At 40.3% G+C, this 23,557-nt stretch overlaps 1 protein-coding gene across 40 annotated transcripts in view; it reads right to left on the bottom strand.

Annotated features, from left to right (window-relative positions):
- The window catches only part of DST (dystonin), a 503,614-nt gene that overhangs the window by 193,239 nt on the left and 286,818 nt on the right, over positions 1 to 23,557 (bottom strand). For all 40 annotated transcript variants that reach the window (XM_059077098.2, XM_067005926.1, XM_067005928.1 and 37 more), the window contains one exon: positions 18,018 to 18,184. In XM_059077098.2, coding sequence (XP_058933081.1) covers positions 18,018 to 18,184 — 167 coding nt within the window. The remainder of the gene's footprint in view (positions 1 to 18,017; positions 18,185 to 23,557) is intronic.

Here is a 23,557-nt window from a genome sequence, read left to right as displayed (position 1 = left end):
CTACTAGAGCCATCTTAATGGAAAAAAACAACAAACCTTTTGGCCTACCCAATATATGAATATGTGTTGCATTCAATCTATTTAAACCCCACTACCTCAAAAGCATCCTCTAATCCAACTAGCAACTTCTCAGGGTTTCTCCCCAAACACAAAGAGCTTATGCCCAGTGCACTGTCATTCTCAGGGCACCCCCCTCCCCACATGCAGGACGCCCTCTCCTGTCACTGACAAATTCCACAATTCTTCTCATCCTGGGAGCAGAGATCAAGCCCCATCTCCTCTGTGGTGCCTTCACTCATCTTTCCAGCCCTCATTTTTTTCCCCGTTATTCCCTGAACTCTTTATAGTCTTGGACCTGTGCCAGTTAATTTGGCACCTGGAATAATCACATACTTCCTTGCCCTCTAAATTCACTGTTCAATGTGCAGGGACATCTTGTTTATCCTGACTGGTCAACTCTAAGACTTCAAGAACCATGTGGTTTTAATGAACCTTTGTATTTTATCCTTCTGCTGAGATAAAGAGTGGCATATACATTGTAGACACTCAATAAATATCTACCAATAAATTGGTAAGTACGTTGGTTAGTAAATTGAATCATAAATGAAAGACTAAAATAAGCATTAGCTTATATCTTCACAAGCACACATTACACACATACACACCCCAGATTCCACCTCTTTCTAATTTGTGAGACTTCCATGATGCTCTAAACCACAGGGATAATTGAGGCTGGCTCTATCTACATATAAGACAAGAAAAGACTTCCTGAATACTCCTTGAATACAAAGTGACAAAACACAGTAGCTGGAAACTTAACTCAAGGCCAGAAGCCAGTCAAGAAACTTTCCTCTCAAAACTAAAGCATTAAAAGAATGCAGAAACAAATGTGAAAACAGTAAAGTCTTCAAAAAGAGTGGCACCCACCTCTAAAATCTCTAAAAACCTGTTTCTCAACATCTAAGGAAAGGCTCTTTCCAACCTCCAAGGGCAATCTGCTTTTCTCAAAATAACCCTTTGAGGGTCTGAAGAAAGAGTGGGAGGACTCAGAGGTAGTATGGGAGGACGAAATACAGTTATTCTGAACACTATGAGAAGACTGTTTACATGAGGAAAATATATCATTAATCTTAGGGAGGGAAACAGCAATCTGTACTCTTATTTTTATCTGATGAGAAAGCAGACCTCCAAAGAAATCTACTCACAGGTTTATAGCCCTCTGAAGTGTTCATAACCTTTATTTTTTTTCTTTTTGCGGCACTTCATTGCGGTCTTTTTTTTTTGCGGTCTTCATTGCTACACGTGGGCTTTCTCTAGTTGTGGCGAGCGGGGGTTACTCTTCATTGTGGTGCGTGGGCTTCTCACTGCGGTGGCTTCTCTTGTTGCGGAACATGGGCTCTCTAGGCACGCGGGCTTCAGTAGTTGTGGCGCATGGGCTCAGTAGTTGCAGCTCGTGGGCTTTGGAGCACAGGTTCAGTAATTGTAGTGCATGGGCTTAGTTGCTCTGCGGCATGTGGGATCTTTCAGAACCAGGGTTCGAACCTGTGTCCCCTGCATTGGCAGGCAGATTCTTAACCACTGCACCACCAGGGAAGTCGAGAAGTGTTCGTAACCTTGAAATGTAACTACCTACTACCTATTTCCCAGGAATTATTTGGAAATTCTTTAATTCGTTTCACATTGCCACCAATATGATCACTGAAAAGCGAACCCACATTGATTATACGAACTATGAATCTACTGACAACAACAGAGGTAAATGACATACCTAAAAGTAACACTTTTTATTCACACAGAAATATTTTGAAGAATCTTCCAACTTCAAGATTACTAAACAGGTATGGATGATAGTCTAGACAAAAACAAACCTCTGAAGTTCAAAAAATTGTTTTGTGTCCACAAAATTCTGACATTTTAAAGAAATAAAAAACCAACGTTTCTGAGTTTGCCAAATCTCCTGACAAGAAAGGGCACGTTACCATGCAAAGCCTGCCATTAGCAAAGAAAGTAAACACTGAGTAATCCCCTAGAATGAATAAAGTCATTGAAGAATTTAGTTCTCCACTGAGAGAACAAAACATAAAACCTCCTTCAGAATGACACAGTTGTTTCAGCACAAAAGCAGCTGTGTAATGCCTCAATCTGGGGTAAATCAACTCTTTTTTCATGATATTTAACGCTTTAATGGCACAAAAGCTGCAATGGTTTTCCTCCACTGAAAGACTGCAGTAGACAAACCTTAATGAAGAAAAATTCTTTTTTAAAACTACTATGAAAAAGCAGCAGCCTCCAAGTTGTCATAATTCTACCCTCCCCTGGTGTCCCTTTTCGGTCTCCCATCCTGCTTTTCCTGTTTGTCTGGAGCTTCCAGAAGTCACATGTGCTGTGACCTACCTTTCTTTCTCCTTCGTCGCCTCACTGGGATCATATAACCCTTAAAAACTTCAACTATTTTCCACCTACAGAGATTTTAATTTTCATTCTAAAGGTTCCATTTCACTGTAACATCTCCCTTCTGGGGCACTTTTACAGGAAATTTTATTCCCATCTGAGGATTGACTAAGCAAAGGCTGTGAGCAATGAAGTTCCTGTATTAGTTTAGATAGTTGAGTGTTAACTAGTGTAATTTCCCTCTTCACTGAAGACCACTGAAAATCATATAATGTAATCCTCTGCCACTAAAATAAGATATACTAGTCTTTTTATGGAAAAAAAGTCATTGTGACTCTTACTTGTATTATTATTCTATGGTAATGTAATCTTTTCTAAATGACTCGATCATCATGGATAGCAGTTTTTAACGCATATTTATATCCCACCCTTTTCCTATTAAATGAGTAAAAACAGCTTACAAAGAAATAAAAACAAGAGATGGTCACATACATTTTAAATTAGAAATATAAAACCAAGATAAGGCCATAAGATGAAGTTGAAAGAAAGGCCAAAAATTGCAAACCACTTCTGTGCATGCTTAGTGTCTTTGATTTATTCCCAAAAATACAGGACAAAAAAGTATCAAATGAAACAGTAACTGTCATAATGCAAAATAATTTTGGATAAAAGTAATGCTTATCTTGCATACAACACCCATCTTAAAAGTGCATTCTCCCTGGACAAAATAGATATATATACACCCACAAGCATATATACATATATATGTATGGTATTTATGTATATAGAGGCATTTGGAGAGAGATATATGTTTGTGTGTGTGTGTGTGTGTGTGTGTGTGTATAAAATATAAAGATATCCCCCACACCGATAGCCAAACTAGTGGAACATTAAAATTCTATAAGAGATTTTTTGGTATAGACACCCCAAGTAACTTTGCAGTCCTCCAACACTTTATTAACATACTAGCTCACATAAGAATTAGATATGATTCTGAGAGAAAATGTGACTTAGTGTCACAAATGGCTGAAGATTAGGCTTCCATATTTTATCACGTCAAACACCAATGAGCCCAACTACAAGGAGCATGAAGCAAAGTCAAAATACCTGGAAACAAAGTCCTTAGAAATTGCCATTGGAACATACTGGAGAGGGCACTGATAAAAGTTAGCTAAGAAAAGAACACAGTGGTGCAGACACAAGATTACCAAATCCACAAAAATGTGATAACTGCTGAAAGGACATATATAAGAAATATCAATAATCAAAGTCCAAATCAGGATTTGTTTCCAAAGTATGGAAAAAAACAACCTAAGTATCCATTGACAGATGAATGCATAAAGAAGATGTGATACACACACACACAATGGAATATTGCTCAGCCATAAAAAAGAATGAAATAATGCCATTTGCAGCAACATGGATGCAACTAGAGATTATCACACGAAGTGAAGTAAGTCAGAAATAGACAAATACCATACAATATCACTTACATGTGGAATCTAAAATAGGACACAAATGTACCTATCTACAAAACAGAAACAGACTCATAGACATAGAGAACAGACTGGTGGTTGCCAAGGGGGTGGGGGGTGGGAGAGTGTAGGAGTGGGAGTTTGCCATTAGCAGATGCAATAAAGAAGAAATTAACACAACATTGTAAGTCAACTACACTTCACTGAAAAAAAAAGGAAAAAGAAAAGATACATGCACCCCTATGTTCATAGCAGCACTATTTACAGTAGCCAAGATATGGAAACAACCTAAATGTCCATGACAGATGAATGGCTAAAGATGTGGTACATATAAAAAGAAATTTCATAGAGTTTGTTAGGTTGTATTGGCTCTCAGTTGGCACTCAGCAGTCATTTATGGAGTGAGTTCAGACTTGAGTCTTGGCTACCCAGGATCTGAACCCTCAACCTATGTTTGAGAAATTTCCCTTTTACAAACATGAGGGAGAGAAGCAGAGTCCATTAATACAAAACAAAAACATCAGGTTTTTCTTGTCTCTCCTTTGCTCAGGAAATGTCCACTGCACACTTCACCCCAATGAGATGACCTGACCTGGTCAATTCAAATTCTCCTGCAAGACTTGGTGCCACCACAGTCTCCTCCAGGAAATGCTCTTCTCTGTTCCCAGTGCTCTGTGCTACCTTTATTTCTGTAGTTACCACAGTTTGTTGCAACTATGCATTTGTCTATCTCTCACAGTGGACTGCGGGCTTCCTGAAGGCAGAACCCATGTTTTATCCACATCTCTATCCTCAATATCCAGCCTGATGCCCAGCACATGAACACTTGAGGAATGAATGGATAATAAAGGAACAGACGAGCTTTGGGGACTGAAAGGTACCACTAATTCAAATTTCTGGAGAGAGTCTCCACTTTAGGTTTGATCCTTTTCTTTTCACTAATTTCTACAGACAAAGCCACCATGTAAGGCTTCCAATCAGGATTTGAAATCCTCATCAAAATCCACAGGGAACAGGATCCGATGTCACAGCTCCTCCATCACCCAAACAAATACACATGGTTTTGAGGTTTCCCCAGGGCTTTTGTCTACTGAAAACAATCTGGAAAATAGGCGTGGGGCGAAAACAACATGCAAGGGATCAATTATAACATTTTCAAAAGCACTAATTACTGCTCCTGGGTTCTGAATCCTCCCTTCTCATGTTCTCATGTGCACTCAGCTTCAGCTTTTGGCCATGTTCCCGGCTGGGATGTCTTATAAAATAATAACAGTCACAAAACAACAATAGGGATTCGTATGTATTGATGCCTACTATGTGGCAGGCAGTGCACTACAGGCCTTAAAGGCACTGTTTCACTGTATCTCCTTGACAGCACTGAGCAACAGGGTGTGTTACTGTCCTGAATTTACAGACGGAAAAACTGAAGCTTAAGGACGTTACATAACTTGGGCAAGGGCAGAATCTGACAAGGAGCAGTCAGTATTTGAACCCAGGTCTGTCTCCATGCAAAGCCCGAGCCAAAATGCTGCACTCTGCTGGCATTATACACTGAGAACTCATCAAACAGTCGTATCCAACATGAAGCTGAAAAATCAGGATAAAGAAAATAGAGATGAATTTCAGGCTTCTGCTACCGGGGAAAACGATAATGATGGAAATTCCCAGAAAGAAACACCACAAAGTGTATATGTGCACACTGGCATACTCAGAAAAAATAAACTGTAAGAATTAAGATGTCGTTCCAGCTCGGTAACAAAACAGTATTCATCGAATATACAAACGCTTCCCACACTTGGAATGGTTTGATCCAGACTGCGGAAGGCCTGGTCATCCCTATTTTAACAAGGTTCTCCCCATCCCCCAGGTGAATCTTATCAGGGAAGTCGGGAACTAAACCATCTCAGAAATCCCCTTGTCTCTAATCTTTCCTTTCAAAGTTATTAACATTTTGTACTGGAAAAACAATCCTCAATAATATCAGATATAACAAGACAAACAGGACAATCACAAACATGCCTTATACCCTCAACCAGCAGACAGCAAACCTTTTCACTCTTTTCCAGGGTTGATTTTTACTGTTTAAATATAGAGGCAAAGAACACACTTAGGTCTGGAGTGGCGGAGGCGGGTGTTTCATGCTGGTCTAACTTTGGAAGACACTATAAAATGATGACGTCGGGAAAAGATACCATTTGGTAACAGATTTTTTAATTTTTAATTTTTTATTGCAGTATAGTTGATTTACAATGTTGTGTTAATTTCTGCTGTGCAGCAAAGTGACTCAGTTATACATATATATTATTTCATATATATGTATTTCCATTTCCATTACAGAATATAATAGGATATTGAATATAGTTCCCTGTGCTATACAGTAGGACCTTTTTGTTTATCCATCCTATATATAAAAGCTTACATCTGCTAACCCCAACCTCTCACCCCATCCCTCCCCCAACCCCCTTTGCCTTGGCAACCACCAGTCTGTTCTCTATGTCCATGATTCATAACAAATTGTTTTAAAAATAAAATCAAAACCACTGAAATAAACCTTGTGGTTTGAGATATCTGATCATCTGAAAGGACACTGAGCAATAATTTTCTTTCTTAGCTGGAAAAAAAATAGAAAGTAGAATGGTGGTTGCCATGGTCTAGGGAGAGGGGGAGTTACTATTTAATGAGCACAGAGTTTCAGTTTTGCAAGATGAAAACAGTTCTGGAGACAGATGGTGGTGATGGTTGTACGATATTGTGAACGTATTTAATACCAGTGAACTGTACACTTAAAAATAGTTAAGGTGGCCAATTTTACGTTATGTACCATGGTCCCTCAGTATCCACGGTGGATCAGTTCCAGGACCCACAAGGACACCCAAGTCCATGGATGCTCAAGTCCTTTACAAGCCACCTTGTATAGGCAGTTCTGCATAAGTGGATACAACCAGCCCCAGATCGTGTAGTATTTTTGATCCCTGGTTGGTTGAATCTGCAGATCCCATTACCTATGGATACTGAGGGCTGACTGTATATTTTACCACAGTTTTTTAAAGTTTCCAAAAATTATTAAAGACAAATTTTTACATATTTGAGAGAAAAAAGGCTATACTGAGGTGGAAAAAAGTCAAAGGGCTGTGATTCAGGTGTCCTGTGATTTAGTCCTAACTTGCTTTGACTTTGAACACACATCCAGACACGTGTGTCACATTTCCCATCTACAAAAAAATGTGTATGGGGTGGAGGGAGGGCGTTGGGGGCTGCTGCTGTCATATGGTTTGAAAAACCCCACTGATTTGCCCAAAGTCTCAAGAGAAGATCCATATGAAAGTACTTGGGGAACTAAGTATACAGAGCAATGTACAGAAGTGATTAAAAAGTTATCTATGGGCATACAAACGATGTAACACAATGTAATCAGAGAAGCAGAATGTGGTGCTTTGGTATGCTAATTATAAATAATCCTTCCCAGGCAACAAACTAGGAGTTCATCCATTCACTCAATATTTAATAAGCATCTACTATGTGCCTGGCAGTAAGGCATTAAGAATACAGGACTCTGATTTCATTTCTCTAATAATTAGCAATTTTGAACATGTCTTCATGTGCCTACTGGCCACCTGTGTGTCTTCTTTGGAGAAATATCTATTTAGGTCTTCTGCACATTTTTCGACATAAACTAGTATATACAGGATGGATAAACAACAAGGCCCTATTGGTATAGCACAGGGAACTATATTCAATATCCTGTGATAAACCAAAATGGAAAAGAATATATATATATATATATATATATATGTATAATCACTTTGCTGTACAGCAGAAATTAACAAAATATTATAAATCAACCATACTTCAACAAAATTTCAAAAAATGTTTAAAGAATATTGGACTCTGTGTATGGAGAGCTCAGAGCTCTGAAGGGAGCTGGGGGGAAACCAGGAGAAAATCTGGTGGAAGAGTGCCAGGCAGGAGGCAAAAGCACACACGTGCGCTGTGTTAGAGGAAGCGTGTGTACAAGGGGACCAGTGCTCTGGCCACAAGCCAGCAAGCAGCGGGGGACACGGGGAGAGATGAGGCTGGATGAATGGCAGGATCCAAGATGATGCAGAATCTCATGAACTTCTTAAGGGATTTTGAATGTTTTCCCAAGAACTATGGAAAACTATTAAAATGCATTAAGGAGGATTAAGCTTTCAGCTCTGAGGTCAGACAGAGAAGAAGTGTAAAAGGGTGAAAGTACTCCCAGAGAATCCAGGGAGAGGCCAGGGTGACTTGCAAAAGAATGTGGCAGCAGTGGGGAGAAGTAGACAGGCCGGGAGACAGAAGGTCAAATGCATGGAGCCAGGGGTGTAGGTACGGACGAGAGTCAACACAGAGAGAAGAGAAAGGCAGACAGGCAACCTTTGAAGAACTCCCATGTCCACCAGCCTGTGAGACAGTCTGAGTGTGGAAAGGGCCCTGAGCAGGAACGGTCCAGGAAACGGAGGAAAACCAGGGCAGGGTGGGGCCAGAAAAGAAAAAGAGCATTTTGTGAAGAAAAGATACCTGCAGTCAGTAGGGTCAAATACTGACAAATAAGATGAGGCCTGGAAAATGTGTCCCGGGTACCCACATTCACCCTGAAATCACTCATGACACTAGAAGAAGTGGTTTTGGTGGGCTTGGGGGGCCAGAAGCCAGACTCAAGTGGGTTGAAGAATAAGTATGGGGTGAAGTAATGAAAACAGAGGGTGTGGACAATTCTTTTGAGAAGTCTTCCCTTTAAGGAAAGAAATGGTCTATGGCAGTAGATGGAAAAAAGCATGGGGTTGAGAGAGGTTTTTTTAATTGTTTTATTAATGAAGAGGTTTCAGCAGGCTTAAAATCCAGTGAGAAAGATCTGTTTGAGAGAGAAAAGTTTACTAGAAGGAGAAAGAAGGTTTCTGAGGCAACAGTTGGGATGGGGTCCAGAGCAGGGGAGGAGGGGCCAGCCCTGGACAGGTGGAGGGAGGACGCCCATCAAACCGGAGAAGAGATGGCGAGATGGATGTAGAGGAAGGTAAGTTTGTACCTTTGGGAACCAAAAGAAAGACTTTCCACCTTCTGGCCTCAAAATCCTCTGAAAGCAGGAGTGGGGAAGGACAGAGGGTGTGAGGGAGAGAAGGGGTGAATTAACATGTATAGAAGAGATGGCTGGGCAGCACCACGGGCCGGGAATCCACCCTGAAGTCGCACTTTCTCCACTGTGCTTCATTTGCTGGGTACAGGCACAGAGCAAGCAGAGAGCTGGGCTCTTACAGGTCAGGCTTTGTTGGGAAACTGGTGTGTACTCAGCAGCATGGAAGGAGCTGAAAGGGATGCAGGGAGGGAAGGAAGGAAGGAAGGAAGGAAGGAAGGAAGGAAGGAAGGGGGTAGGGAGGGAGGGAGGGAGAAACCCACTCCATTCACCTAGACATCAGTCTTAGCCCAACCTCTGTGCTCAGCACACAGCACACCGACTCACACACAGACGCACGAAGCCACCCGTGTCACTTCCATCCGCTCTCAGATACATCACACAACACAAACATGCATTAACGATGCCTCACTTAGGCTATGATGGCAGGACAGTCACCATTACAAATTCCTGAAGATGACTGTTTGGACTAAATCGTGTTTAGGCTTAGCATATTCTTACTGTTCTTATTGGTGGGAAAAAGCATCTCACCTCGGCCCCCTCGCCTCAAGAGGGAAAAAAAAAGACCTGTAATATGGTCCTTCCCCTCCCCCAGCAAACAACAACAAATGTGCAGGAGACCCACCCACAGTTGAGTAACTGGGTATAGACAGTCCTTTATGCTCATATTTGGGTACATATTGTTGAAGAAACAAAGACAAGAGCTCCAAGGTAGCAACAAGCTATAAAAGTAACTTTCCCTTTTCTCAAAAGAAGATGTATGAATTTACTTCCAATATTCTTTTTTTTTCCCTCCAAAGTGACTCTCTCCTACCAACAAGGCAGAAAGCAAAGAATGAGAAACGCTATAAAGAACAGAAACACGTATATGTGTAACTGAATCACTTTGCTGTACACCTGAAACGAACACATTGTTAATCAACTATGCCCCAGTCGAGTATAAAAAAGACATTTTAAAAAACAGAAAAGACACACTATAATTCACAGCAAGCTTTGTTAGGATTTCAAGATTAGAATCTAATGCGAGACATTAGAAGATACCTAATGAATTATAACTCTCACTTCTTCACAAAGAACAATTAACCCCATAACAGCTCACAGACTTTACTAAACACAGAGAATAGTATTGATTTTGACAGCGTAACTTCTTCAGTTCCTATATTTAAGTGACCTTACGAGAGTAAATTGGAAGTACATCTAGGGGCTAGATACCACCCTCCCCCACAAAAGAAAGGGGTGTGGGGGGGGATGAATCAACTTATTTACTCTGGGAGAAAATATTAAACTACTTCTTTCAGAGAATAACATGAGAATATGAATCTATCAATGAGCCAAAATAAAAGAGGTGCTGCAACAAAACAGAGGGACCTATCAGAGAACAAGAGATGGAGAGCACACAGTCACTGGTCCTGCACTGCAAGAGAAATCTCAGGGTAGGAGAAGGTCAGAGAATGCTGAGGGGAAGCTGATGAAGGAAGAATGCATCAGGTTCGCAGTAAGGGGAGTCTTTAATCAAAGCCCATCTTCTCCCCAGCCTCCTAGTCACAGCCCTGTTATTAGTGGGTCAGCAGCAGCCTGGAGGGAGGGAAGGAAACTGACATTTATTACATGCTTCCTAAATCTGGCGTGACAGGCACGTTCTCATCCGTTATCTCAAGACACCGGCCTCCCTCCCCACTAGTATTCTAACTTCTTAAATGATCACAGCACTCAGAAATGTGCCCACTTATTTGGTCATTTTTACCCTTAAATTCTTAACACACATACATGTTTAGACTAACAGTTTGTACACCAAACAGAGGGACAGGCAGACCTGCCCTTTCAGCTCTGGCACAAAGTTTAAAAGCTGAAGAAAATTAACTTATGAATAAAGGGGTAAATTTTAAAAGAAGAATTTAAAATTAAAGGGGTTTAGATCTGCTAGAATGCAATGAATAAGGAAACGTTTCTTTCTCAAAGGCAGCATGTAGGGGAAACCCTACAGAAGGGGTATAGATCAATGCAACTCTTTCAGTAGACAATTCAGACATAAGTCTTAACATTTTAAATGACCCACAAATCCTACTTCCAGGACCTTATCCTACAGATGCATTCATACATCTGCAGAGGGACACATACAAAGTTCAGTACAGTATTTTTTAATAGCAAAAAATATAATGTCCATGAATAAGCATCATTAAATAAATTCTGTTACATCCATACAAAAGAATACTATGCGCATTTAAAAGAATAAGGTAAAGCTATTTTTGCTGATATAAAAAAATGTGCAAAAATAAATTAAGGGGAAAAAGGAAAAATGTGAAATAACACATGCTATTCTTTCATTTGTGTTTTAGCAAAGATTATAAACATATTAAAGATTAGGTGGTAATGTAAATTATACCTCAGTAAAACAGATTACCACCACAGCCCTGCCAAAAAGAAAAACAGGTGTTTGTATATGCATAGACAATTTCTGGAAGAATAGAAAAGAAACTTAATAGTTGCCTCTGGGGTAAGGGTCTGATAATCTGGAGAAAGAAATCACATTTCAATGCATAGCCTCTTATTCTATTGGAATGTTTTATGATGCTAATGTTTGCTTTTTGGTTGCTGTTATTGGTTGCTTTTGCTTTTGTTTTCCAGCACAGATATAAGAAAAAGTAGGACTGTGGCAAGGAATGCCTAGTGTGGAAACTGCTACAAAATTTATCAAACTTTCATGGTGAGGCTGGCCAGGTGAGCCATCTTCCTGTTATGCCTGGGTCACTTTTTAAGTTTCTGACTAAAAAATGCAACTAGGAGAACTGGAGCTATGCCTTCCTATCTACAAGGAAATGTTTCATAGAATAATGGAAGGCTTAGTATGATAGAGAATTTCTGTAAATTAATCGGGGCAAGAGGGCCAGAAACACAAAAAGAAGGTAATATAAGCAGATATTTCTTCTAAATATTTACATGCTAAACTGTAGTCCCAAAAGTGCATGCAAAAATACACAGAATACTAAAAACAGTCACTGGATATGAACACTAACTCACACGCCTCTCGTGGATACAGATGCATTACCAGCCATGCATGTGAGCTCCCTACGGATTTTAAAATGTGATAATGCTTACAAGTCACCCACGTATGCCCTCAGAGTTCAAGTGTTTTAAGTTTATTTGGTAAGGTAAATAAGCAATTTGATTTTGCCTCACAAACTGAAATGTTTGTGACTTTAAAAGAAATGAACAACCATCAAGGCTCTGTCTGTGTCTAGCCCATGGCCATACAAACCTTACCTGTGTACACACACACACACACACACACACACACACTGTACCTCTGGGTTCTGTAGCCTGAGGGTAGACCAGGTTCTGAGAGAGACGAAACCTCCAGTCAACACTAATCCAACTTCCTATGGGAACAATTCAAACCCTAAAGGGCCTCCTCCCAGTATTAAACCAGTCCAATCCAGTATAGCTTGTAAGGTGTGACTGAATCCAGGTATGAGGCTGAATCACAGCCTCCAGGTCCTATTAAAGATGACTCTGACCATGGCCTCACATCCTAACCTTCCCAGTTACAGCGTCTTTAAAGATTTAATAGAATGCCGCAGGATGGTCCCATTAAATTCTAATTCCAAATGAAGACAATGAACAAAATCATTGCTACCCAACTGCACACTCAGAGAAGTGAAAAATTCCCGGCTGCCTAATTAGAAAGTATTTAAATGGCATGCTTCTAAAACACAACCTGTTCCAAAAATGTTGTCTTACTTGGGTAACAGATTTAAAACATGCTTGTGAAAAGAATGCCAGGGGCTTGAAAAGGAGAGTTAAATAAACGAATGGGATAAATTAACAACAAGAATAGGACAAGCAGAAACTAGTGAGCTGAAATAATTTCTCTACAAAACACCCCCAGCATTTCAGTCCTGACATACTTATTAGTATCTTGACGTGTGGCCACCTGAGGCTCACCTGGCCCCACTGCACAGTCTGTGCTCTCTGTTCTGGCCCGTGGGTACCCATTCTTGTCTCTGCCTGTCGGACAGAAATGTTTTCACGCTGAGTGATGCTGGGCGCTGCTGAGTTGAAACTTGGCTTTCATCAGTGTTCCAGGGCAGGGACTGATAAAGTCAGACAAGTTGGGGGCTGAATTCAAGCTGGAAATCAGAGCTGTATTTCTCAGAAAGGAAAAAAGTCCATTTTCCTGTCTGTATGAGCATACTCGAGAGCACAGAGATCTCAGTTGAACCCTCTACTGTTAACACCTGCCTCTAAAAAACGTGTGCTACTCTCAGGAATTTCACTCCTCTGTGTCTGTCTGAACTCCTGGTGACTTACCAATCGACTGGTGTCTAGAGGATACTCCTAGAGTCCCCTGGCTGTTGGCTCTCAGTTAATTCTACTTCATCCTCTCTCGCTTTTAAGCTCCTTACTCATCAGATGCTCTTGTGACATCCTTGTCATCTAAGTCCATCAAATCCAAGTCTGCTTTGTTATTCTTTCAAATGAAAAGTCAGGTGAAGAGCAACAGTGAGGTTTATTGACCTAAGATGTCTTACCAGTTGTGGTTTTTGGTGAAAAGGTTTTAATATGCTTTAAAGAAAATTTAAACTATATAAACAAAACAAGCAGAAACTAGTACCGATATATGGTATTTTTATTATTTGAACCCTCTGCATGGAAAACTGAGTATAACAAAGGAACGTGCCTAGAAGGAATTAGGAACAGAATTTCCAAAGACAGAAGTAATATAAAAACAATGTATTTATCAGTGACCTATTTAAATAGAACCCGTAGAACCATTCCTTGTAATCTCTTCTACTAAATCATATTACTTTATCATCCTTACTATTGAAACCAAGCAGGACCCTGTGGGGCTCCTGGGCATGGAAGCCTTTCTGTCCCCCACCTCTTGTCTGTAGGGAACAAGACTCCAGCCTCCCTGATCTTCCCTGAGTCCCAAAGGGCAGATTCGAACAGCTGCCAATCAGGGAAGGGAGGGGGATGCAGAGACAAAAGAGGACCAGCCCTGGGGCAGGGTCCTGGTTCTGCCTCAAGGGATACACATATCAATATCTTTGAGCTCTTTATAGAACTAAAACCCCCAATAAATGGAAGATGTCAGCATTCTTCATTCCAGAGAAGACCCTCAGCCACAGCTTCTCTGGCCAAAAGTTCCATTTCTTGATATGTCTGCCTACCGGAAATTACCTAAGTATTTACACGGAAGTATACGAGGACTTGAGAATCCAGAGCAATCACGTCCATTATTTGAAAGTGTATGTGATATGGAGCATATGAGTTACCTTTTGAGCCTCAGTTTAATAATTTAACAAATTGATAACAATGGCCATAGTGCCATCTATTTCACAGGACTGTGATAATTTTAGAAGCTACCATATATTAAAAACAGGCAGGAAAGGAACTAATACCTGTTCAACATCCTGCATCTATTTCCTGGGTACCTGCTATGTGACAGTTACTTTCTTTTCACCTCCATGGAACATTCTTAGTGCCTAACATCTATAAATCAGTTTTATGAAAATTTCTCTTCATTTTTATTTCATATAATAGTTCTTTCGAAAAACAGAATTTTAGAAAATTAAGCTTCTATGGAACTTTTAGAATAAAAGTTAGTAAACTGTTAGTAAAGTGCTGTTTACTGGGGTTAACAAACACGCTCTCCACTTTCAAAAGTCATAATCTATGGGGGGACACTAACAGAAATATGCTAGACAATCCAAATTAATGTGCTTGACTCACAACTGTTGACAGCATTCACATCAATACAGAATCTGAAGGATGCTATTACCTTCCCATTTCAGATCTTAATTCTACATCTTAGAAGATACTAAGTGCAGTTGGCCCTCTGTATCTATGGTTTCCTCATCCTGAAATTCAACTAACCACAGATCAAAAATATTTGAAAAAAAATTCCAGAAAGTTCCAAAAAGCAAAACTTGAATCTGCTGTGTGCTGGCAACTATATACATAGCATTTCCATTGTATTAGGTATTAGAAGTAACCTAGAGATGATTTAAAGTATACGGAGGATGTGTGAGGTTATATGCAAACACTACACCATGCTACATAGGGGACTTGAGCATCCACAGATTTTGTTATCTGCAGGGGTCCTAAAGCCAACCCCCACCCCGGCAGATACCAGGGGACAACTGTACACAAAAACCTTACTAAATCAGTTATTACAAATAATACTGGTTTACTCTTATATGATAAACACTATTTTCCTTCTCATCTCTAGAGAAATCTTTCGCCTTCTATCTACTGCAGGTGACCTTCTCACATCGGGGTACCATAACCCTCTTCCCATCCACTTCCCCAATCACAAGGTTGTTTCCTGTGAAGCCCTCCTTCCCTCTTAAGGGCCTTCTCAACAAAGTATTCTATATGGTTAGACTTGGCATCTGAGTAGAAACCAAACCCATGTGCCACCTCAGACTATTTTTATTACAGAAGTCAAGTAAAATTCATATAAATAATAAAACTTTTTATCTGAAAAAATCCAAAAAGCCCAATGAAGTGGGTATGTTTCCAGAGCGAATCCAAATAAATACATTACAAAATTTAAGAGAATAATTATCAAGTAAAAACAACTGTTAAGTAAAACACTGTTTTCTAAATGTGATTAGTACTGCCCAACAGCCAAAAATCTGCTAACAGTGACTTCATAATTGTTCATAACTTTGTCTCCTTTGTTTCTAGAGTAAATCAAGGCTCTCAACAAAGAAAACCACGTGGAGCTCAATGCCACCTGCTTAATTCTTACACATACTAGGAAAAAAAAGTACTCATTTGTTTTTTAAGTAAAAAGAAAGGCCCAAGGACTTACAAAAGATACAGTTCTACAGATGAAAGATTTCTTCCAGTAAAAGAAACCACAGTAATTCTAGGCATAGGGTAACTTAACAAAACTTCAGCAACAAAGAAATCTTCAAAGTATTTAAACCTGATATTCAGTATTTTTACCATGAACTCCAACAAGGGAAAACAAAGCACACTAGGAAATCCAAGTTCAAAGTTAAAGCTAAACATACTACTATATACAAAATAGACAGTACACAAAATTCTACACAACATTTCATAATATTTCTTTTCCCTATAAGGGAAAAGAATCTGAAAAAGAATAGATACATATGCAGCTGAATCACTTTTCTGTACTCCTAAAACTAACACAACATTGTTAATCAACTGTACTTCCATTAAAAAAAAAAAGTTAAAGCTAAGCAATGTTCTAAAATGATCACTCTGTCAAAATAAAAGTTCAAAACAAATCACTTTCACAAGATCCAAAGCTTCTCCTAAAGCAACATGAGCTCTGTAACATTAAACAGGAAATTTTAGGATCTTTGACACAGCAGTGACTTATTTAAGTATAAAAACGCACAGCAGGTATATACCAATTGGTACTCAAAATCCTTCCTAAGTATTGAAGAGACAGTGCCTGGAGACCAGTTGTTTTTAAAAGTCAATTATTTTGGAAGAATAGCTGGCTTCTAAATGTTTTGCTTCTAAGCTAAAAAACTTCCTTAAAATGCATGGTGACACACATCCTTTGGTGTAACAATCCAAACACTGTCATTCAAAGGCTAAGAAGACCTTTCCACCCCAGGTACAGAACAGGTGAGACTTCCAACGGCCTGTGTTCCAAGTCACACGGGACACAGTGTGATCATCGCACTGTGTCTGTGACCATGAGACCCTCTTGGCACCGTGTCTCTCAGGGAGAGCTGGCACTTTACTCTGGGCAAGCACAGGTTTTTCTTTTTAACTCAGCAATCTACACCTACCTCTATTGAAATGTTGTGCCGTAAAGGAAGCAGACTATGACAGCATTTAAAGGGGACTCTTGGGTGTGGACCCATGGGAGACTCAGTACAGTTCTATAGACGTCAAAGTCTCCAAAATAAAAAAGAGTGGGGAGAAAGGAGAGAGAAAGGAAAGGAAGAAAGAGAAAGGGAGAGATGGGGTTCCAGGCAAACAGACTGGGTGAGAACCTAGCTCTGCAACCTGGTGGCAGTGCGACCCTGGCTAACCTGAAGTTCCCCATCTATAAAAGTGGGTGACAGCAGCTCCTGCTTTATGGGACTCTGGGAGATGAGTGAGATAACATAAGGAAAGCATTTAACAGAATGCCTCACATGCAGAAAGTTATCGAAATATGAACTATTCTGCCTAATTATTATTTTTATTGCAATCAAATAAGTTTGTCAGTTTAGTGAGTTACTCTATTTAAGAAGATACTCAGTTCTTCAACGACATGACATAATCCTTGCAAAACTAAGAAAAATAACGGAGATCAATACACCATTTTCAATAAAGAATTTCCAGGGATTTCATTTCTTGTAAGGCAATAGGAGTGTGGACTCCACAGGCAAGTACCTGGGTTTGAATCCCAAGCTCGACACTCGATGGTTTTGTGACCTGAAGCAAGTATTTACTCTGGTCTTAGTTTCTGTCTGTAACTCAGGGAGGACAAGATTCCCTTAGGGATGCTGTGTGGCCTGAGTGAATGAACATATGTAAACTGCTTAGGACAGCACCTGGCACTTAGTAGGTGCTATGTCAGTGTTAACTCAGATCTTGGGGTTAACGATTCTCACCGGGAAACTGTTTACCGCCCTGAAGTAGGCCATCATTAAATCCAGCTACTCACTAGAGTAACCAGATGAGGAGGCTATGATATGGAAACTTGTGAGGCTTAGTCTGAACCTTGACCTCACTAATCATCAGTTCTCTACATACACAATCTTGGTCCTCCACCTAGATTCTACGTATCAGAGCTTACTCTCCACTAAGACACTGACAAAAATCCAAAGACACACACATGTGTATCTGAGTGACGATCTCTGGGTGTGGAAATGTGATTTTTTTCACTTGTTTGTATTGCTAATGTTCTGCCATACACATTCAGTGCTTGTCTAATAATAAAAGGTTATTTTAAAATTTGGAAATGAAAGAAACACTTCTCAGATTTGTCAAAGGGGGAAAAAAACCAACAAATTCCATACCTGTATTTATGAATGATGGCATTAAATAGTTTTCCATCTCTCCAGCAGGTGGTGAAATTTTCACACCGAATCCCCACATAACCCTCTGTGGCCTGCTGTGTCCACAGTAACAATCTCTCTTTTGCAGACATGTCTTCTGACTCACCAGTAACATGGATATCAGATATCTAAATGGAACAGAAAATATTAAACCATTAGGAAGGAAGGAAACTAACACAGATTAAGAAAGTACTATGTGCCAAGCACTTTACAAGTGCTGTTTCACTTAATCCTCCTAACTCTCACTTGTAAGAGGAGTATATTTTTCCCATTTTACATATAGGGAAACTGAGTTTCAAAGAGGTTAACAGATGCAAAAGTCGGATTTAACCCAAGCATCTCATTTTTTTTCATTCCAAAACGTCTCAATGTTGAAAATTCTCCATTCCACTTTACTAATCAGATCTGTTCAAACAACTTAAGCACATGTTTTATCAAGTTCAAATGGATCAAAGCAGAATCTACAAATTAATCTACGTTACTACCTGCAGAGAAAAACTTGATCCAACAGGTATTCTGTGTAAAGAACAGAAAAGGAAAACAGCACCCTCTCCAATTAACCACATTACATAACAATTTGGCTTGAGGTCTCTCTAATTTTCTCATGAATCCTCATTCAGCTTACTCAGTGGGAAACTTTTATCAAATCATTTTCCCTATACTTTGTTTTCATTAATTTTTAAAAGTCTCTTCCATTAAACAATAATAAAACAGGTCCCCATTTCACACGATTTACATCTGCAAGTCGCCCTTTGATAAGGGTACTACTTATTAACCTGCTGATAATGACATATTAAGGCACCAAGTGACTTCGGCAGGGGTCACATAGTGATTTCCAAACTGGCAGTAACACCAGCAAACTGTTCCTTCAGCCAGTGCAGGAGCAAAGCCAGGGGATCAAGAGGACAGGAGGCCAGCCAGGGTCAGATGGGAAGCAAAACGGAGAGGGGGCAAGTCATCCTGCACCAGGAAGAAAATCCCTGAAGTCATGACACTGGCCCCAGTCCTGGCCGCTAGTCCCATAGCTTTGAACCCGTCATTTCACATCCATGAGCCAACATCCTCATCTATGAGGAGGAAGGAGGCAGAAGCAGATAATGTTCAAGACTCTTTTCAGTCTAAACTCTGAGAGGCTAAGACACTGTAAAAAGAACACAGAAGGCAAAGCTCCAAACAGGCAGTCAGGCAACTGAAAGTAGAAAACCCAGACCAAAGATAGCCCTTAGCCTAGAAAGATGAATGGATAAAGAAGATGTGGCATGCATACATACATACACACACACACACACACACACACACACACACACACACACACACACAGTGGAATATTACTCAGCTGTAAAAAAGAATGAAATAATGCCATTTGCAGCAATATGGATGGACCTAGAGATTATCATACTAAGCGAATTAAGTCAGACAGAGAAAGACAAGTACCATATGATATCACTTATATGTGGAGTCTAAAATATGGCACAAATGAACTTATCTACGAAACAGTAAGAGACTCAAAGACATAGAGGACAGACTTGTGGTGGCCAAGGGGAGGGGGGCATGGGGGAAGGATGGACTGGGAGTTTGGAATTAGCAGATGCAAACTATTATACATAGAATGGAACAACAACAAGGTCCTACTGTATAGCACAGGGAACTATATTCAATATCCTGTGATAAACCATAATAAAAAATATGAAAAAGAATATATATGTATAATAACTGAGTCACTTTGCTCTACAGCAGAAATTAACATGACACTGTCAACCAACTATACTTCAATAACATTTAAAAAAATAAAATAAAACAAAGAAAGCCTTTTACACTGGGCAATGCTAGGTGCAAACAGAAAGCCCTTTATTCCTACCGCTGCCCCAGAAGCCAGAGGACTAGAGGCCAACCCAGGGACCCGGGGCAGGAACACGTGGCAGCTAAGCCCACCCTAGGCCTACCAGCTCTGCCAGCACCCCGTGGAAGGGATGTAGGCCCACACACCTCTCTCCATCCGGTACTGGGTGAGGCAGCCGTGCCAGGCAGCTCACACCCAGACACAGCCAGAGCAAGGCTCCCCACACCGGGCCAGTATTTGAAAGTGCAGCAGTATCTCAATTTAGTCATCTTTCCTAGGAATCTGTGCTCATCTCCACAGCATAGGAAAGAACTGTGTGCATGAACATGTTATATAGGATATATGGGAAGGATTTTCTTTTTGTTTGTTTGTTTTTGTTTTCATTTTATTGAAGTATAGTTGATTTACAAGGCTGTGTTAGTTTCAGGTGTACAGCAAAGTGATTCAGTTACATATTTATATATTCTTTTCCAGATTCTTTTCCCTTATAGATTATTATAAGATAGTGAGTACAGTTCCCTGTGCTATAAGGTAGGTCCTTGTTGGTTATCTCTTTTATATATAGTAGTGTATATCTATTAATCCCGAATTCCTCATTTATCCTTCCCCCCGCCTCTACCCTTTGGTAATCTTTTTTTTAAAACATGGGGGAAAAAAAGAGCAGAAACATCGCCCAACTTCCAGCTGACATTCTGCCCTAAAATCATGCTGGCGAGCCTTTCCAGCACATCCCAGGAGTTCAAATCCCATCTCTACCACCTACATGTTCAAGTTACTTATCTGCTTTAAGATCGTTCTCTCACTTGTAAAACAAGGATGATAACAGTCATTACACTGTGTTGTGCAAATTCAACAACATGGACACAGAGTAATGCCTGGCACACAGTAAGTACACTTTCAAGTTGTTGGTTATTTTATTGCTGTGGTTATTCTTTTTTTTTGACAAAGGGAGAAGCAAATACTTGGCTTTATTATTCTCCCAATTCTCTTAGGAAAAGGAGTAAAAGATAAAAGTTTTCAAATTTGTTGCCTCAAACCAACTGAAATCTCTGAAAACAAGGTTCAGAGAAACGAATCTAGGAAACTGTAAATGAAAAGTTGAACCTCTACGTAAAATTTCACAAGAGCCTTTACAGATCATAAAATCAGCTGCTTTTGGACTTGTGGTCGCCAAGGGGGAGGAGGGTGGGGGAAGGATGGACTGGGAGTTTGGGATTAGCAGATGCAAATTAGAATATATACTACGGATATAAGCAACAAGGTCCTACTGTATAATAGCACAGGGAACTATATCCAATATCCTATGATAAACCATGATGGAAAAGAATATATATAAAAATGTATATATGTATAACTGAGTCACTTTGCTGTACAGCAGAAATAAACACAACATTGTTAATCAACTATACTTCAATAAAACTTTTAAAAAATTTTATATATATATATATATATATATATAAAATCAGCTGCTTCTGGGAACCCTAAGAACGCAGGAGCTACGTGGGTGGTATTTATAGCTATATGAAGAAAGGGGCGATAGCTGGGCAGAGGCGGGGACTGGTTTCTGCCGGGTCAAGAACGTTCCACACCAGTCCAGTCACAAAGGTAACTGCCTATTAACAAGGGCTCCCAAAACATTTCAACCACAGAATGGTTGCAGCGCTGCCCAGCACACCCAGGGAAAGATATTAAGGAAGAAGAGTTTAGAGGTCTGAATATGGCTAAACATCAACCAGGAGAAAATAATATATTTTATTAAATAAGTTCCCGAAAGTTCCCAAATCATATTTCAGCACGTTACTCTCACACACACCGTATCAGACCATTACACATGCATACACTGATTCAAAAGCTATAGTTTTAAAGGGTATTTTCAAATATGTTATGAACCAAACTTTAACATATCAAAGACCACTATCATCTTGTCTTTCAGCTTCTCCTGGGATTTGCAATTAACTGAGTAGTAACCCCATAGGGAAATCAAGGCATTTTGAGATATACTGTTACCACTAGCCACTACCTATCTGAGTCTATCAAACTTTTCATGATACGGTGTAAACAAAATTAAAAAGCAAAATAAACCAAATGCTAAACGTTGTTAAGTCTGCGGTTGCCACTCATGACTCCTAATGTAAAATCTGTGCATTCAGCAAAACAGCCTGACTCTTCCATCAAGGTCAGGCCAGGTGGGATTCTAGGAAGTAACCAAGGCTCCTCCCTTCGAATCCTGGAGGCACACAGAGAGCAGAGACGGTTGGTTTCAATTTCAAATCCCAACTGCAAGGACTAAGAGGATTAAGACCCAGAGCTACTCAACATGGATGGACCTAGAGATTATCATACTAAGTGAAGTAAGTCAGACAGGGAAAGACAAATATATGATATAGCTTATGTATGGAATCTAAAAAAAATGATACAAAGGAACTTATTTACAAAACAGAAAGAGACTCGCAGGCATAGAAAACAAACATGGTTACCAAAGGGGAAAGGGGGGAAGGGATAAATTAGGAGTTTGGGAGTAAGAGATACACACGACTATATATAAAAGAGATAAACAACAAGGATCTACTGTACAGCACAGGGAACTCTATTCAATATCTTGTAATAACCTGTAATGGAAAAGAATCTAAAAAAGAATATATATAAATATATGTATACTTGAATCACTTTGCTGTACACCTACAGCCAACACCACATGGGAAATTAACTATCCTTCAATTAAAGCAAAGAAAAGATTCTCCTCATTTTTAAAACTTAAATGATGCCATAATAACATCTTCCTCCTGGAGCAGTTCTAAAGTTTAGACAGGAATATCTGCATTATCTCAGCACAGGGCCTGGCGGATAGAAAACTACAAATGTCAGCTTCTCCCACCACAACTTCATGAGCAGTATTTGCTGCTTCAAGCCTCTCACCAGCGATCTGTCAGCTGGCATCTAACACAAACAAGATACTTTAGACCCAAGTTCCTTTTTGAGATTGGAAGCCCTCATGCCTCTCATCCGGGTCACTGCTGCTGCCCCCCAAACGCAAGTTCTTCCTCTCACTGAGCCTCTCGGGCCACGTTTCACCTCTGCTTCATCTCCCAGACCCAGACTGCCTCCACTCCCAACTTTCCAGAAGTATCTATTCCACGGGCAACCAAGTCCGCCTCAGCTTCATCACCCTGCCCCGCTTCTGCCTTTTTACTGAAACCCAGGTGCCCCCAACTGCACTGCGTTAACTCAAGTCCTGGACACCACCAGGCCCACGGGCAGGGCATGTGTTTCTAACGCTCCCAGTGAAAACCGGTAGTTTTCAAGCCATTATCCACGGGCACAAAGACCTTGCCTTCACACAGCAGGTCACTCTTGTGCCACCAACCTTCTTCCTGTCCTCAAGATGACCCACACTCCCCAGCGGTCTGACACCGGGCTGGCTGTCCCCGTCTGCATCCAGGGCCCCATCCTCACGGGCCTTTGTCTTCCCTCCATGTCAGCCGGTCACACATACCTGTGGCCACAGCCTGGATCTTGTCACCTTGAACCCGACCTAGTCCACTTCAGGTCTGTACCTTCTGATAGCAATGTCCATTCTTCCAGTACTTTCACTCCTTAACTCCAGATGGACTAACCACCAGGCTCAGCAACATCTCACTTTCCTCCACTGGCCTGATTCTGC

This window comes from Kogia breviceps, chromosome 10 (assembly GCF_026419965.1).
Source record: "Kogia breviceps isolate mKogBre1 chromosome 10, mKogBre1 haplotype 1, whole genome shotgun sequence".
Taxonomy (NCBI): Eukaryota; Metazoa; Chordata; class Mammalia; order Artiodactyla; family Physeteridae; genus Kogia; species Kogia breviceps.
Note: the sequence above shows the minus strand (reverse complement) of the source record. Positions and strands in the feature narration are given on the sequence as shown.